Here is a 17,067-nt window from a genome sequence, read left to right on the forward strand (position 1 = left end):
TAGTGGGAGGGAGTTACATGGGGTAATCTGCTAGAAGTTCACATGACTGCATATTCACAGTTTCTGCACACTAACTTCTTTATGTAACAAAACTGTTAGACCCTTGGATTTGTAGTATAAGTTTAGATACTGGAAAACAGCCAGAAGACATATCTGTGCATCTGCTGCTAGTCTGATATGCTCCACATCTTGAGAAGTGCCATCTAACCGGCTGCAGTCATTAGCATGTGTATGTCTTCTTCTTTCCTCCTCCCAAATGCCCTGTAAATAACACCAGCCTTTTCTATGGATTGCTTGTATATACATATACTCATCAGCACCAGCCGAAATTCTGATCACTTTAATGCTCTTTGAAATCACTAACGCACCTCTTCTTCTTTGTGTCCACACAAACATTAGGTAGAAGTACCAGTCTTCACAAGTATGCTTAGTAGCTTGCTCCATTTCCCGGGCTATGGGCTGTGCTTGGAGGGCAAAGATGCAGTGCCTCCATTTATTGATCGAAGATGGAGAGAGAGGGCTCAGCAGCACCTGAAGGCTCTACAGCAGCTTGCAGTGTAAGTGTTTCATGCTTGGGTAATTTAAAACAAACTTGCAAACAAAAACAACAAAAACCCTGACGCACTGAAGTGGTGTTGACTGCAATTTGCTCCTACTTATATTGCCCTTGAAATTAAGAGATTGCAGCTGTTGTGGAGTGTTGTTTCCCATCTGTTTCTTACAGGGTGGACATTACACATTCCTTCATCCCTGTGCTATCTGCTCTGCAGTAGCGGCTGGCAAAATGAAGAGTAATTCAATCTCTTATAGATCAGACAAGTTGCAAAGTCTTCACTGGCTCACGAGTTACTTCAGTGGTAGCTGTCCGAGGAACTTGCAGCCGGGTGGATTGCTTTTGCTGCTCATTCAAGCATGTATGGTGCTTGAACCGGGACACGCGTTTATAGTTCAGAAGTTTTTTGTCTGACTTTTCTCCTGGCATTGCAATCTGCACTTCTAATTCAGCAAATATTTAAGCAATCATTTGAGTTTTGCCACAGTATGCGTCTTTAAGAGTCTTCTTGTAGCAACACTCAAGAATGCAGGCATTAGCCTGGCTACTTGTTTTCATTTTTTTTTTTGCTGCCCTAACAAACTAACTTTAGACCATGAGCTCTTCATATGATATATTCTCTGGTTTTGTTAACTGAGTTTTACCACTTGCCAGAGAGTAATCAAGGAAGTTTAAGAGTGATATGAAGAATTTCACACCTATTTCTGTTCAGTTTCGAAAGCATACTCTTCTCAATTCTGCAACAAAGCAATACTTTGGAGGTGTTTTGTTTGTTTGTTTGTTTGTTTCTTATTATCAGCAACTCAAACTGTCCCCAGCACATGAAAACCTCAGTGGTTTCTTCTATTTTGCTTGCTATTCTGTAGCAGCAGCCTTTTTGAAACCTGAAGTGTTTTAAAAATACATTCACATTTCAGCAACATATATTTGCAAAATATCTTGCAATTAGTATTATATGTATATATATATATATATATGAAGAAAGAGAAATACATCCCTTCTGTTTCAGTGCTGCCGATAGTGAAGATGATAGAATTATTTTCCAGCTGTTGTCTCAGTGGCTGTGTTGCTTCTGCAAGGTTATCAGGAATGAATGCTCGTTTATTTCAGCAAAGTCAGCAAATGTAAGTCAAGGTCTTGGAAGAGGCAGGATCTGAGGAATAAAAGAGGCTGTTTCACTGGCTTCCCACTGTGCCTATAACATATCATAACAGGATGAATAGCTTATGCTAATAAAGTTAGATCTTAAGAATAAGTGCCCACCTGCGCTGAATGAAACATAAATCCATCTAACAGCAGCACTCATACATAGAGTCAGCTAGTGGAACTAGCCATCAGCTCAGTTAACTCATTAGAATTTCAAACACGACTTTACAGTAATAGGTTGATTAGTGCTGAGTAAGTATCTACTATTATCACACAGCATCTTGAACCCTTCTGCTCTCCTTTGTTTCATGATGTGACTAAAAATGCTGGGAAGAGATGACCTTGTCAGTAAACAGTATGTCAAGGGAGATGTAGAAAGCATTACTCTGCAGGCATTGCTGTAGTTTGTAGCCATATGGTTGGCTCCTTGAGTTCCACAGCACAGCTCACAGGGCTTATGAGGTCTTTGAAGACAGTTGATGTCACTATGCAGCCCCTGTTTTTATCCCAGCTGTCAAGCAATATTATGCATTATTTACTTTATTTCTGTCAATGAGGCTCTGTATTTAAAATTAAGTGGCATCAACCAACTCGAGTACCCAGAATCCCATACACTTAAGGTCAGAATTGTTATAAGTTATCAAAAAAGATATTAGGAAAGCAGAACCTTCAGGACTGGCCTTACAAACAATTTAATGATTGACTTTAATAGCACGATATACTACTTAAAAACAACAACAACAGGAAAAACACCGCAATTTGTTTTTTTTCAAGGTTGCAGGTTGAGAAGAATAAGACTGGAATATGAAGTAGCTGTGAAATCTAATGGCAGTCCTGATATAGCCTTCAAAGGACTCAATCTCAAACATTCCCTCACTGATTGCCTCAATAGACCACCTGGTTTTAAAATAAAGACCTCATGGTGTTAAAAGAAAGAAAACCAAGATGGTCTCACTACTGTAAATTCAAGATGAAGAGAAAATGAAGAAACACTATTGCTTTACTTATTTCAGCATAATTTTTGAAACATTCACATGAACAGCATAATTTTTCTTCTGTATTAGAGAACTGTAATTGAAATCATAGAGTCATAGAATCACTCAGATTGGAAAAAACCTTTAAGATCATCAAGTTCTACCACAACCTAACCATACTACCCTAACTCTAACAACCCTCTGGTAAATCGTGTCCCTGAGCGGAATGCAGAGAAATACTAGCATGGTATCTTTGCCATGCAAGGTTGTCTCCTTCCGAAGAGCACAAAATAACTCAATTTCAGCATTTACAATCATAAAGTTCTCCAATGGGTACCTTCTAGGGATATACTCTCTGAAGGAAGGGCAATCTAATGCTAATTCTACAAGCCCATTTGACTCAGTGGGCTTGTGTCTTCTCTGTTCAACACAAAAAGTCCATCCATATGTACTTGCAATCATATAACAGTGTTAACAAGAATTTTCTTCAGAGAACTTGGGTTTCTTCTGGAAAAAAAAACAAAACTGAGCATATACATATCCCAGGATCTCTCATTTGTTAATCCAAAAGTTATTCCTCCCTTCTTTCCTCATTGTTGCTTCTAAGCTTTCTCACACTTATTTGAAATCCCTAGCTACTTTTGGAAAGCAGCAAATTGTAGTTTTCCACTTTGTTCACTATATCACATACCTTCATTTACCACATATTTTCTGTTACGGAAAGTTTTTCACTTTAAGAAAATGAGCTCAGCCCCTCAACTCTCAATAGAAGTATTTTTTTAGGTTAAGCATTTAGGCCTTGTCATGACAGGTACATAAAGAACTTTTATTAAATCTGGCTGATGACTTTTTTTTCTGCCAGGGAAATAACACAATGAAGTGTGAAATTGTCTTGCTGTATATGTAAGTATGAAAAAAAGGAAAATATAATTGCTTGTGTATGTATGAGGATTTTGTGGAATTTGTAATATGCATGTTTAGATTGTGCAACTGGAGAAGAGGAAAAATGAATGATGATGCATAAGAAAAAGAAGTCAGAACTGCTCTGAATGTATTTCATGAGTAAAGAATCTGTACTACTTTACCTGTATTTTGGCTTTTAGAGGTCAAACTTCTCTTCAAATACCCCAAATGGTGTATGAAGATCCTGATGTTACTGGAAGGAATCGCTACAAATATTTTGCAAGGTAAGCAATGAACTAATTTGAAACAGAGTTCTGAAGCTTGATTTTGTGAAGTTCATATAATATTTATATGGTCAAGTCTGTTCTCCTTTTTGTTTTACTCCCTTTTTTTTTTTTTTTTTTTTTTTTTTTTTTTTTTTTGGTCTTTTCTGTCTCTTTACATTCACACTGTCCCAGAATTTTCAGGTAATGAATTACTGTACGAAGCATTCTGTATTTAATCATTATTTGTAGAAAATTTCAGGCAAGCTAAACCACCGTGGCACTCAAAACTCTTGGAAATGTTCCTTCTATGGAAGGCACAGAAGGCATTTTTAAGCTCCCAATTTTTTTTCCAGGAGCAGAATGGGATTAAAGGGAATCTTTAATTAACTTTTCATCCATGTCCTCTACTGCTCTGTTTCTGCCAGAATTACACTGCGGTCAGCACTAGAATCATGATCTAAACCAACAGCTGGCATACAAACATTCTCAACTTAGTCATGTGTGCTTTGTGTTAAATCCATTTGAAGAGACAGCTATTGGCCAACACAACCACTTTAAATCCCATAAAAATTGTATGTTATTAACATTCTTTAATGCTACTGTAATAGAGCCCATTCTTTCTGATAGGACCTTCATGTTTGGTTAGCTTAACTGTAACACTGACAGAATAGAATCATAGAATGGTTTGGGTTGGAAGATCATCTAGTTCCAAGCCCCCTGCTATAGGCAGGGACACCACCCTATAGACCAGGTTGCTCAAAGCCCCATCCAGTCTGGTCTTGACTCTCTTTGAAGGGGGAAAAGTAAAACAGTACAGTAGTAGTCACCTGCAAAAAGTCTTATGCACAGCTTTTGTTAATTGAAAGCTTTTAGTTCATCTGGTTGCTTTAGAGAAAGAAAATGAAGGACTGTGTGTTAAAGAATCAGAACAAAAGTATTCCTAATTCATCAGCTGTTCTTTATAATATTGCAGTAAATCTTGACTGTAAATAGAAAGCATTTCTCATTTATAAAAAACTATATGTTTAAAACATTATATAAAATATTATTTAAAGGGGAACAAATGTTTACATGGGTTGATTGTGGTAGGACCGGGGGAATGGCTTTAAACTGAAACAGGGGAGGTTTAGGTTAGATATCAGGAGAAAGTTTTTCACACAGAGGTGGTGACACACTGGAACAGGTTGCCCAAGGAGGCTGTGGATGCCCCATCCCTGGAGGCATTCAAGGCCAGGCTGGATGTGGCTCTGGGCAGCCTGGTCTGCTGGTTGGCGACCCTGCACATAGCAGGGGGTTGAAACCAGATGATCTTTGAAGTCCTATTCAACCAGGCCATTCTATGGTAACCACAGTATACCAATTCTACACCTTTTTCAAGTTTCAGACATGCAAAGTTTTCTAGTTTGTAATGTCTTCTAAGTCTCTCAGAGGCTTAGGAGGATTGCTATGAAGCAACAATATGCAAACTATAAGAATGCCTAAGAAAGAATTCTTAGTATGAATACTTTGTCTTCGTGTCCAGTCTTCGTGTACATCACTGTATAATAAATATAATAGGTCTACTTTCACTTTTTCTAATGGACCACTTGGAAGTAGTCCATTGGTGTCCAGGATCTCTATGCTGTTGAAAATCACTGATTTAATTTGCTTTGCTATTGGTGACTCCCCATTTCCTAGCACACCACAGATCACTGTAATTCTTCTGAAATCACAGCTGCATCAGTATCAAAAGCTGTAAGGAAAATCAAGATTTTGAATCAGAAAATACTTTTTTTTTTTCATGCTCTGTCTGAAGAATAGCACTCATTCCTTCTATTGAAGTATAACTTAGCTGTGAAAGTATTCTTGAATATTCAGGCACAATGTGCAGGTTCAGATTCTGAGTTGTGGAAAATCAGTATAACTCCACTGAAATTAATGAACTGCAGTTTTTCTAAGCTATAACGATCTTTTATGCCTCATGGCTATTGACTTGTCTCTTTGTTCTCTTTTTTTTTTCTTCAGACCTCTTGTCCCTCCTAACAAGCTGCTTCCACTAGATGTTTCTTACGTGATTGCAAAGTAAGTATTGGCTTCTGAAACAAAACTGTTGTAATAGGCCACAGCTCACCTGTAAACGATTGGTTAGCTACTTAGTTAGCGATTAATAGTTTTTGTAATGAATGACAGGAAAAACTTGGTAAGTGATAGAGTTTGTTCGCTGTTGAGAATTCCTGGGTGAGCAGGTGACTGCCTGGTTTGGTGCTTGCTTGCAGTAGGTAAGCAGTGCTTTCTGACAGAAGTAGTATGTTAAGATTATGAGGCCTGAAACAGACTGCCAAGCATCTCTGAATCTTGGAAAAAATACCTCTACAGAGGATTCTCCAGTACAGCATTAAATACTATTGAAAATTCTCCTGATTTTTTTTTTTTTTTTTTTTCAATTTCTGTGATGGCTGCAATACTGTTCAATTGTATAGAGCATCCATTGAGTAATGTGGTAGTCTGATGTGATTTGCAATGCAGATCAAATTTTGAAGAATGCAAATGGAATCAATGGAAGTTGCAACTGCTTGTACCAGAACTGAGCTTTGTTCTGGAAATGCTGGAAAGGCAAACATGTAAGTTAAACCGAAGCAGCGCTCCTTCATGTTCTACTCAGCCATCAGTTACATTTTGTGCCTATTAGAAGCAGTGCTTTAGAATGAATTCATAGGGCAAACTTGCAGCAATAATTCAAGAGAGCTGAAACTGTGAGATTTCTGGTTTGCTTATATAAGGAGGAAGCGTTCAAAGGATTTAGTGTTACATCTGTCTGCTTTTAGTAAAGGTAATGGATTTAACGTGAATGAAAGCAAAATTCAGATGAAACAATGCACATTTGAATGTGGTACCTTTGACGTAGTGTTGCATCTGTTTTGTTCTTTTAAATGTGACAAGTGTTCTTCCATCTTTCATCACTTTTTAGGACAGAGCCCAATGTCTATTTATCTACAAGAGACAGCGAGATCTTTGGTCCCAAAATACGAACTTTCGGCACACAGACCGATTACAGGGATGGTGAAGCCCAGACAGATCCATATTCCCCTGAATATGTAGTTCCCAGTGGCTCAGTCCCCGAGCTTCTGACACTTGCTACTCTCACTTGGGGTGAGTTGCAGAATCAAGATAAATTGTAATAGTTATATCCCTCCTTTAGCAGCAGATTCTCCTTTATTCAATGTCAGGTTTCAAGTCTACTTGTACCTTTGGAATGGTAACCCTTTGCAGTCTTCCCTTATGGCACAATAAAGTGATAATGGCCTGAAGTTGAACATAGAAAGATTCAGGTTGCACATTAGAAAACGTTTCTTTCCAAAAGAGTGGTAATGCATTGGAACAGATTGCCCAGGAAGGTAGTGGAGTCACTGTCTCTGGAAGTTTTCAAGAAAAGTGTAGATGTGGCACTGAGGGACATGGTTTAGTAGACATTGTGGTGATGGGTTGATAGTTGGACTAGGTGATATTAATGATCTTTTTCAACCTTAATGATTCTATGGTTATTTTATCTATTTTTAAAATAGGTATAGTATTCACATATTTAATAGTGCTCTTCTGGGGCATTTAATAAAGAGCTTTGAGTATAAAAAGGTCACATGTTTTACAAGTATGAACTAGTAGAAGTTTTGCACTTACCCTCTGTTCTTCAGTTGTTCTGAGCTAGACATCAGTAAGAAAACAAGAATGCTTCTGTGGAAGAATAGAGTCTGTGGTCCTCATCTCCCAGTGTTTCATCTACAGTAGTGATGCGTACTGGGGGATGACACAGTAAGTGCTCATTCTCAGAAAATATCCTCCTTTCCAGCCTGCAGTAGAGGAATGAAGAGATAACATTCATGTCGACTAAGCTATAGCAACTGCAGGTCCAACCATTTCTCACGTAGTATTCTACTGGCTTTGGATGTATTTACTTCTGCCTATTGGCCCTTCTGCATCTCTTTAACGTAGGGATTTGTGCCCATGAAGCCCTCTAATACTTTAGTGCCCTTGTGGATTGACAGTTCTTCTAAAGAGCTGCTGTTTCTTGTCCCTCTAAGGCCGGGGGCTACCAGCAGGACTAGCCGAAGTGGAGATGATTGAACGTGCCCGGGAAAAACGTGCATGGGAAGCAACTCTTCCAGCCATGGACAGTGCCTCGAACATTGCAAAGAGGAGGAAAATGATGGATGAAATGGAGAGGAAGGAATGGGCTTTTAGAGAACAGGAAATAGAAAAGTGAGAGTCCAGTTGTACACTTCATTTCTTTTAATTATGACCCAAAGAGAAAAGAAACAAGAAGGGTTAGAGGATTGGCTGGAGGGTACAAACCTTTGATTTCTGCAGAAATCCCCTGATCTGCAGAAGGGATATTTTTGTTAAATTTAATATGAGATTGCTACTACAGCAGTCTTTCCACCAGCAGGTTTCCACTTTTAAAAAAGAAAGATTAAAAATGAGATATGCAATATGAACTGTGTGTAAAGCCGTCAGCTGGTACATTGCTCAGAACACTGCAGAGTTCTCTAAATCATACCTGGCTTTTCTTTTCCTTAAAGATTGCAAGAGATTCGACTGGAAGTCTTTAAGAAGCTGCTGCAGAGGCGAGAGGAGAAACAAAATGAGCTGGATGCCAAGCGCTTGGATGACCACTGGCAAAATCATCAGAAGGCTAAAGAAGAGAAAATAAAAAAGATTCAGCGTGATTTTGCACTGAGTATGTTTGAGAACCAGGGAGAGTACAGTGTGAGATTTAGTTTTCAAACAAGCCCTTTCTATTTTCACAAGGTTGCAGTCTTTGTTCAAGATGAAACAGGTAGCAACCACAATATAGATATGCACAGCCAGCATGTGTTCTGAGCAAACTGGCCGTGTGTTATATTATCCAGCAGGAGCCTTTGTGAATTCCTGAAGCTGAGGCTTTTTAAAACTGTTTGTATGAAGAAAGTTCTTACATTTGTGTATCCTTTTCAGTGCTCAGGAAACTGATAGCTAAGAGGAAGAATGTGATGGGGAAGCTGGAAAGACGCGATATCATCAAAGAGTATACTGACTTTGCATCACAAACATATGCTCCTTTATCTAGGATTGGGTATTTCCCAGACAACCATTCTGAACACTACGTTGTAAAAAACTTCTATCTTAACACCTTTGCAGGTAAGGCATTTTGGAAGTGTATAATCAAAGAATATTAGGATGTTATAATCACAAAATAAACAAGAGAGTTAGGCAAAGCAGACTATGATTACAAAAGAGGATAAATAGAAGGCTGACCCCTATCCTGGACTCACTTAGAAAAACTCCAGCAGAGCAGATCTCCAGAAGAGATCCTTCTTCGCTGGTAGCCAGCTCTTAAATAGGTCTAGGAGGACTAGCCTGGCTCCACCCCTTCCAGCAGCACAGGTGAATTGCCTTCACCTGTGCTCTTCTGGCTGACTTACTGCTCACCTCAGGTGATCAATCAGAGGTTCAGGCTGTGACTCAGCAGTTCCCATACAGGAAGACTTAGTTGCTATGAGATATTTATTAAAAATATGAACAAACTTCAAATTTTGCTCTCCATCACTCTGTTGCTTAGTTGCTCTTTGTTTCTCTCAGGACTGTGCGAACTGGAAGCATCTCTCCCAGATTCTGTCACCCAGGTCAAAATTAAAGCTCCAAAGCCTAAAAACAACATCACTAAGACTGGATATATTAAAAGATCAGCAAGGCTAGAAGTGGAGCTGGCACTGGTTCACCAGGTATGGAGGTGCATCCAGCAGTATGTCAGTTCCTTTCAGGTTTGAACTGCCCTGAAATGTTTTTAGGAAGACAAACGTGTAAGCAATCTCCCAATTTGCTGTGCTAAATTCATATTTTGTCTAAGACAATTTCAAGGACAGAGTGTATGAGACATTCAGTCTGTTGTAGACATGACCAGCACTGCTCTGGAACTCAGTCTGTTAGTACTTCTTTCGCATGAGCATCAGTGGCTCTGCTTTGGCCTTCTAGAAAACAAGCATAGCTGCTTCTGTCTTCCTACAGATTTGGTATTTGGACTGGCATGTGCTATGTCAGTTAGAAAGTGTGTCCTGCAGTTTGCTCATTCTCTTTTCTCCTTTGCACATGTGGCAAGCTTGCTGGTTACACTGCCAAACTAATAATGATTAAGTAAACCAAATGTGAATTCATAGTTTAAAAGTTTTTTTACATTCTAAAAAATGTCCATTCTAAGTACATGTTGTAAAAACACCTGCGGCAAAGCGTGATTGAGATGGCCGCACTCATAAAATCAGATCAGAATGGAGGATTTAATCACTGCTATTCCTAAACAACAGCATCGTATCATAGTGCTTTGTATATCTTTATCACAACTGTTCATGCACGTGAGATGTCCGTATATGCAGTTAACCACTGAGGAAAGAAACACCTTATTTGCATCTACAGTCACAATATTAGTAAATTAAGTACTCCTGTAAGTATGCTCCTTATGAGGGTTACCTTTCTTTAAGATCAGGCTTATTCTTATGGGCTGATGCATCTCTAAAAAATACTAATGTTACTTATTTTTACTTTACAAATTTTTCTTTAGTGAAAAATACTTCAGATTTGGAAATTAAATGTATAGCATTCTTGGTTTAGTGTAATTAATTAATAGTCAATTGAATAATATTTAAATTGAAATATTGCTCTGAGAAAACAATCACATTACTTCAAGTTTAAATTTCACTGGACCTTGTAAAAGATTAAGCATTGTATCTGATCATTACTCAGAAAATCATCAAGAAAGTCTGTGCTACAGGAAGTGTCAGGAACTAAGGACACTGGTTGACTACAGATTTAGAGAAGAGAACGTGACACTATTGAAGAGGTTTGAGCTTGGGTGCTTTCCACATAAGATAGTGATCATGTGTACTCACGATCATGACACGTAGCTCTCATGCACAGCAGAATGTTAGCCTGAGCTTTCAGGACTGAAATCTAATTACAACAGTTGTATTCTGTTTTCAAAATACTTCTGATGGTTTGAAAGACCACAGTGGAATGTCTGAACTGTACCCAGTGGTGAGAAATATGCCATAATAGAGGCTGCTAACGTAATTTTGTCTCTTCAAAGACGAAACGATAGCCAAAAGAATGGAATGCAGAACTAAAGCAGACAATACTGCATCTTTTCTTCTGTGGTACATCACTAGGGCTATATTGATTTATACCAGCTGAGAGGCTAGCACAACAAAAACTCATTTCCCCTCCATAAAAAGGCAAGATATATGTTCTTCTAAAGTCACAAAACATTTCCTTTGCAGGCAGAGATAATAAATCTACTGCACAAAATTTAACTACTAATTTTAGGTATACAGAACAAGACACAAAGCTAGTCAGTCCAAACTAGCAGAAAGTAGTGACACACTGCTAGAGACTCAGCCAGCCACCATTAAACATATTTTCTGCTCAGAGCAACAAGAGAAGAAACAATTTTATCATAGCAGTCTATCTTCAGAATTGCAAGTATTTTTGTCTTGGTTAGCTCTTGAGCTCTGTGGTGATGCTGCTAATTAGTTCTCCCATCAGAGCCTTTGGATTCCTAATTTTAGCAGCTGTAGCATGTTCTCTGGCTTAGCAGGGGCCTCTATGACAGGTCCAGTTCATAAGCTACTGGTGTTGTTGAGAAGTGGGGAGTAAAGGGGGCAGAATGCTTGATTAACAGAATCTAGCACTTGAGAGGACAGCAGTCAGACCACTTGTTTTAAACAATCTCAAGCCTGCCAATAACCTCCTTTGGCTCAAAGAACATGAAAGAGGTTTAAAGCAGACAGTTGAGGATCATCTCAAAAGGACTATGTTGCTTTGTGTGATTTCTATAGCCAAGCAGCTAGACCAGTGTTCTCTTCAAAATCCTCTTTTTAGCACTGCCCCAGCACTCTGTCTAGAAATTTTCTCCCTTAATTCTGGAAATGAAGCAGTACTCTAGTAAATTCAAAGTGTGTAATCATCTAGCTTTGGAATGAGCTTCCCTCTGGTTTTTTTTGTTTTGTTTTGTTTTGTTTTTGCTGGCTAATCTCTGGAAGGAGGCAGCAAAAGAGGAGGAATGTTAGACTTTGTCATTAGAAGTAATTGTTTTTAATAAAGAAAATCTGCAAGGCATGCTTCTGTGGCAAAAAAGTGGAAAGTTGGACTAATTCTCTTCATTGTATTCCTCTTGCATTGCCATACTAAGCATCTTCCTAAAGTTAAAGGCTATAAAAAGGGACAAGAGATTATCCAGGGAACTACAGAAAGGGTGTATGTCCAGAAGAACAGCTCCCTCCAGAATTGAAATTAATCAAAAAAGGAATGATTTGGGAGGAGTATCCTGAAACCTTTTGCAAGAGTATAATTTACCTTCAGTGTTCTTTCAATAATTCTCTAAAACAAGAGAATGTAGCTGAAACAGGATTTACAGTAACAGCTATGTTCTGCACCTTAAACCAAATCTGTAAAAAGACAAGAAAAGCCAGTTCTTAGCCAGCACAAATAGTAATGATTAAAGGAATGTAAGTGAACCATTATACAACCGTAAGTGATAATCAAAGGCATTAATTCAGTTCAAAAAAGAGATAATGCACTGATGTAGCTAATTATCACAGAAAATAAATGCGACTAGGGAATAGGATATGCCAAGGAACAGAGGAGCTACTGGAATAAATCCCAGTGCAGAGCAGTGCATGACTGCAGGCTGACCATGGTGCTCAAATGACTCAGAAGAGATCAAGTGTCAGGTAGTTTCAACATGCTGGATCCAGATGACATCAGAACAGAGCATCTCTCACCTCAGCATCAAGTGCAACTCTCATCATGGCTATTTTCCTTCAACCCATTGCTGGAAGGAGGTGGAGAGATAGGATGGCCAAGAATATCTCTGGAGAAAATCTGTGCCAGCTTCAAAGAGTAGGAAAAGCCACTAAAGCAGTTATTTCATCTCTACATCAGATTGGTAGTTGGCTGATTCTCAGGTAGATTGTAAGAGCTATCACGTCAGACTTGAACAGCCAAGATGCAGCAGGCATGTTGCATTGCAAAGTAAGTATTCAGTCTGGCCTTAGTGATCTCGCCTTTCTCATTCATGGGCAAAAAGGAAGGCAAAGACACAATAATATACTCTGTTGTATATGAAAATAAGACATGGTGTCCTGTGAACAAAGATGATTAAAGAGAAGGTAGATAATTAAGAAATCTAACAGATGGTTTCCTTGTGTGGACAGTTGTTTCTCAAGCCACTATCCTGTAGAGAGTTTTGCTTCGGTCAGAAGCCAGCCAAAAGAGCAAAGTGTTTGGCCAAAAGCAGGGGTGCCATTTCCTGTTCACTGCATTCATTAGGAAAATGAAAAGGAGGTGAAAGATTTAGTTGATCCTTCCCTGTCCAATCCAATCAGACTTTACCATGACTCTGAACCTACTACTTGAAAGAAGTAACACAGTCTACCTCAGAAATGTTAGCATGTGAGAGGTACGCAGTACCTTTTGAAATATGTTGCTTAGAACTTTAGCACATTTTTTCAAAGTCTTAAGAAAATATTTGTATAGCAATTCTTCCATTCTGATCTCTCTGTCTGGAATGGAAAAATAGTCACTTGTTAAGGTAAGCAGAACAGGTTAATGCCAAAAACACACCTTCTTCTTTTTGTACACTGAAGTCTTAAAATACCTTAAAACCTCAGATTTGAGAAAGCAAATGGCAACCATTTTTGACTTAGTAAGGATAACAAAGCAGTGCTGGCTTGTGCTGACATGAAAGCTTACAGCCACTTCTGGGAACTGCAGTACTTCTCAAAACTGCATTTATAAGAGTTCCTGCTTGTCAGAAGTGTTTATAGATCTTCTGGCTTTGAAAGTTGGAATTCTGGTTGTGTTTTGTTATTCTGGTTAACAAGAAAGATTTTTAAAGAAAAAGGTTTTATCAGAAAAATTCTTATGAATGCAGCATTGTATTAATAAACATAGGAGCCACTGTTTTGAAAATCATCACAATTATAAGGGATTTTTTTCTTTCACATTTTTCCCTATCATGCAAAACATCTTATAAATCATAGCAAGAACTACTGTTCTGAAGAACTACTGTGTTCTTCATGCCAGAAAGCTTGTAGGTCACCAAATACAAGAAAGGGTTCAGAAGATTTAATATTTTTGATCTGTAACCATTTCACGTGGCTTATATACAGTTTATAGGCTTTGACTTTTGCATTATTAACATGGTCCATTTCAGAAGTTTCACTATAAAGCATTTTACCCCCTCCACCTGGAAGACTCTCTACTTTTCTGCACCTATTGATTATCCTGGCCCGAATGTTTAGCTCCAGTATTCAAGAAGAGTTTTGTACAATGACCACTGGTGTTTCAAAAATTGCAAGTGCCATCTATTTTCTGTTACTGGAGAGAGAAATGCAGTGAGGGATTTCTTTTCTTTGTTTCCTTGGATTTTATTTTTATTTTTTCATATTTGACTGTATCTTTGCAACGTGCCTTCTCTAAAAATAAATGAATAAATAAAAACAGAAGAATAAATAAAAGGTCTCTTTGCTGAAGTTCTTATAGTCATAAAGACCAAAGATCCAATCTGCGCAGTGGTAAGATTTCAGAAAGAAGTTTAAATACTTGTAGACAGGTATTGCAGTGCCATTGGAAGAGATTGTTTGAATACCTTGCAATTAAGTAGGTTGCAAGGGGCATCTGGCAGGACTTTGTCTGTAAAAACAGTTTGGAAATATCTTGAAGGGGCAGAGACCTTGATGGCAATTTCAGCTTCCAGCCTGCTTAGGCCTACAAGTTCTGGCGTCTGCCACCAAGCAGCTGCAAGCAGAGTAAAGTCCACTTTTCGTGGTGAATTTTCCTGGTAGAAGGAAGTTCTCAGGCAACTTTACCTTCCTTTTTGCCTTTAATCTACTTATGCAGTTGCTGTGAGTGCTGCTGGGCAGAGGAGAGTTTCAGAGCATATTTCCCAAAGAGGTCCTGGATCATTCAGTACAGCCCTGTGCAGAAACAGGATATCATACAGAGAGATTTTCCCAAGGAGGGAGCACAGAACAGTGACTCTTGGAGTGAACTCCTTTACTAGTGGCTATGTAACACTTTCAACCTGCAGTAACAGTCGTTGTACCTGTAGATAAAGGCAAAATCTTATAACCATTTTCTTCAATACATAAACTGTAATTAAATTGTGATGTTTTTACCCTTGCTTTGAAAGTACTGCTATCATAGGAATGTCATCAATATCCTTGTCATTGCAGAAGGCAAGAAAGTAACACATACAATTGCTTCTGCTTGCAGATGGGTCAGTGTTAAATCTTCAAATGGAAAAAAATTACTTTCAAAAATGTTTTATTTTGGAGATTGGGTTCACACCAATTTCAGGCGACTCGCTCTATACAGTTGCTGATGATTGACTTGTAAATATCATAAAATAGCTCTCACTTCCTTACAAATTGTTTTGAAATTCCCATTGGTATCTTCTGAATAGCATAATCTACCAGCCATATTCCTATATACTATAAAACTATATAGTTTTTCAATTGCTGTGTCGTGCAGAGTGGAAGCCATAAGGCTGTAAAATGCAGGACTTCTTTCAGTCTGTGTGATCAGGAGTAGCCAGCATCTGCAGTAGAGGCCTTACTATCTTGCTCTAACTAGATCAGCTCTGAGTAAACTCTATGACTTTTTCAGGCACTGTTGGAGAAGAAGAATAAAGTCAAGGAGCCAAAGAAGCCTCTTCACTTCCTTGAAAAAGTAGAAAAGCCTGTCCCTCGTCCCCCCACTCCAATTTTGGAAAAACCATCAATTGTAAGTGGAATGATTTTAGCACTATTCATTTATTTTCTTTTGATCCTCCATTATTTCCTACCTGGTTGTTGAAGGAATGCCCAGAGAAGGAAGGAAGTGAGTTTTATCTTTTTTGTTGTCGTTACGTATTTGTCTTAGAAATACAAGTGCATTTCTTAAGCTTCTCTTATTTATTTATTCTACAAAGATTCTAGTAACTGAAGAACTGGAAATCTTTTACCTTATCTGTTGGCTAAATCCTTTAATTAGCTTCCATTTATAAAGAAATAAATTAGTAGATGTGTTGTTCCCTTGCTCATTGGGAACAAAAAAGCAATCATAGATCTCAGCAAACATGAAATTATTCAGCGTCTTCCATCCCTCTGATCTGACAACACCATCATAATCCAGGGGAGCGATTAAGTTTAGTCCCATTGAAGTCCATAAGACTTTGGTACTTAGCACTGAGAGTGCACTTCATTAATTTGCTGAGATGAAGCTCTTGTCATTGCAAAGGACTCAGTCTTTGATGATCGTGCTCAGTTTAGGTGACGGTTCACCTTCATTTTTCTGTAGAGATCAGAACAGCAGTAATGTGTCATGAGGATTGTGATGTGCCATAGGAAAAAAACAGAACAACTTCTTAGGGGAGCTGCAACTTCTTTTCCGTTTTTGAACTAACACACATAAGAGATGGTTGCCCCAGTGGATGGCTTTGTCTGCTTATTAACACCATTTTCCTGAGGCAGTAAAAAATCAGACATAATTGCCATTTAAACTTGTGAATTTTGGAGAGTCACACAGCCATGAAAGAACGAGAGAAAAAGTCTTATTAAGCCATCCATGCCATCTTCCCTCATGCAGTATGATGATCTGTGTTTTATACAGTCCATTTTAAGATGAATGCAGCAAGAATATCTGCTTGGGGAGAACTTTCTACAGTTTTACTAACACCTAGCTATTAGGTATTGTATTGGAGTAGTACATTTACACTACTTAGATACAAGACTTTGGAAGATTCTTTTAGACACAAGGAAAGAAATCAGAAAAATGTATCCCTTAATCATAGTCATTCTTGAAGCTATTTTCAGATTATATTTTCTTTTGGAAGGATTCCATTACAATACACTTCCACTTAGATTAATTCTGCCAACATTTGGTTGATTTCCAAATATCCTTATGCGTGAACACTTACATGATTTGAGCTCTCCAGTGAAGAGATCTGTGAAATCAGTCCACTTCAGCCACCAAAGAGCATCTGCAGCATCACCTACCTACCTTACAGAATCCAAGTAAGCTTTCTCCTACCAGTTTTCTCCTGAAAGCAAGGTCATTCTTTCTTGCTGGTTTGTAGCAGGTGGATTGAAAGGTTGATGATTACCCTTGCTAAAGCATCGTTTGCAGCACCAAACAATACAACTCCAAGTACAGAAGATTACATCACACAAAAATATAGACT

At 38.3% G+C, this 17,067-nt stretch overlaps 1 protein-coding gene across 1 annotated transcript in view; it reads left to right on the plus strand.

The window, feature by feature from the left end:
* Window positions 1-408: 408 nt before the first annotated feature.
* The window catches only part of CFAP91 (cilia and flagella associated protein 91), a 28,127-nt gene continuing 11,468 nt past the window's right edge, over window positions 409-17,067 (plus strand). Inside the window, exons 1-9 of the mRNA XM_042867601.1 lie at window positions 409-557; window positions 3,777-3,860; window positions 5,847-5,903; window positions 6,790-6,971; window positions 7,898-8,075; window positions 8,396-8,553; window positions 8,811-8,993; window positions 9,435-9,577; window positions 15,513-15,629. Of these exons, the coding sequence (XP_042723535.1) occupies window positions 424-557; window positions 3,777-3,860; window positions 5,847-5,903; window positions 6,790-6,971; window positions 7,898-8,075; window positions 8,396-8,553; window positions 8,811-8,993; window positions 9,435-9,577; window positions 15,513-15,629 (1,236 nt within the window). The 5' untranslated portion in view covers window positions 409-423. The remainder of the gene's footprint in view (window positions 558-3,776; window positions 3,861-5,846; window positions 5,904-6,789; window positions 6,972-7,897; window positions 8,076-8,395; window positions 8,554-8,810; window positions 8,994-9,434; window positions 9,578-15,512; window positions 15,630-17,067) is intronic.

This window comes from Lagopus leucura, unplaced genomic scaffold (assembly GCF_019238085.1).
Source record: "Lagopus leucura isolate 7727_CA_CO unplaced genomic scaffold, USGS_WTPT01 Super-Scaffold_100001, whole genome shotgun sequence".
NCBI lineage: Eukaryota > Metazoa > Chordata > Aves > Galliformes > Phasianidae > Lagopus > Lagopus leucura.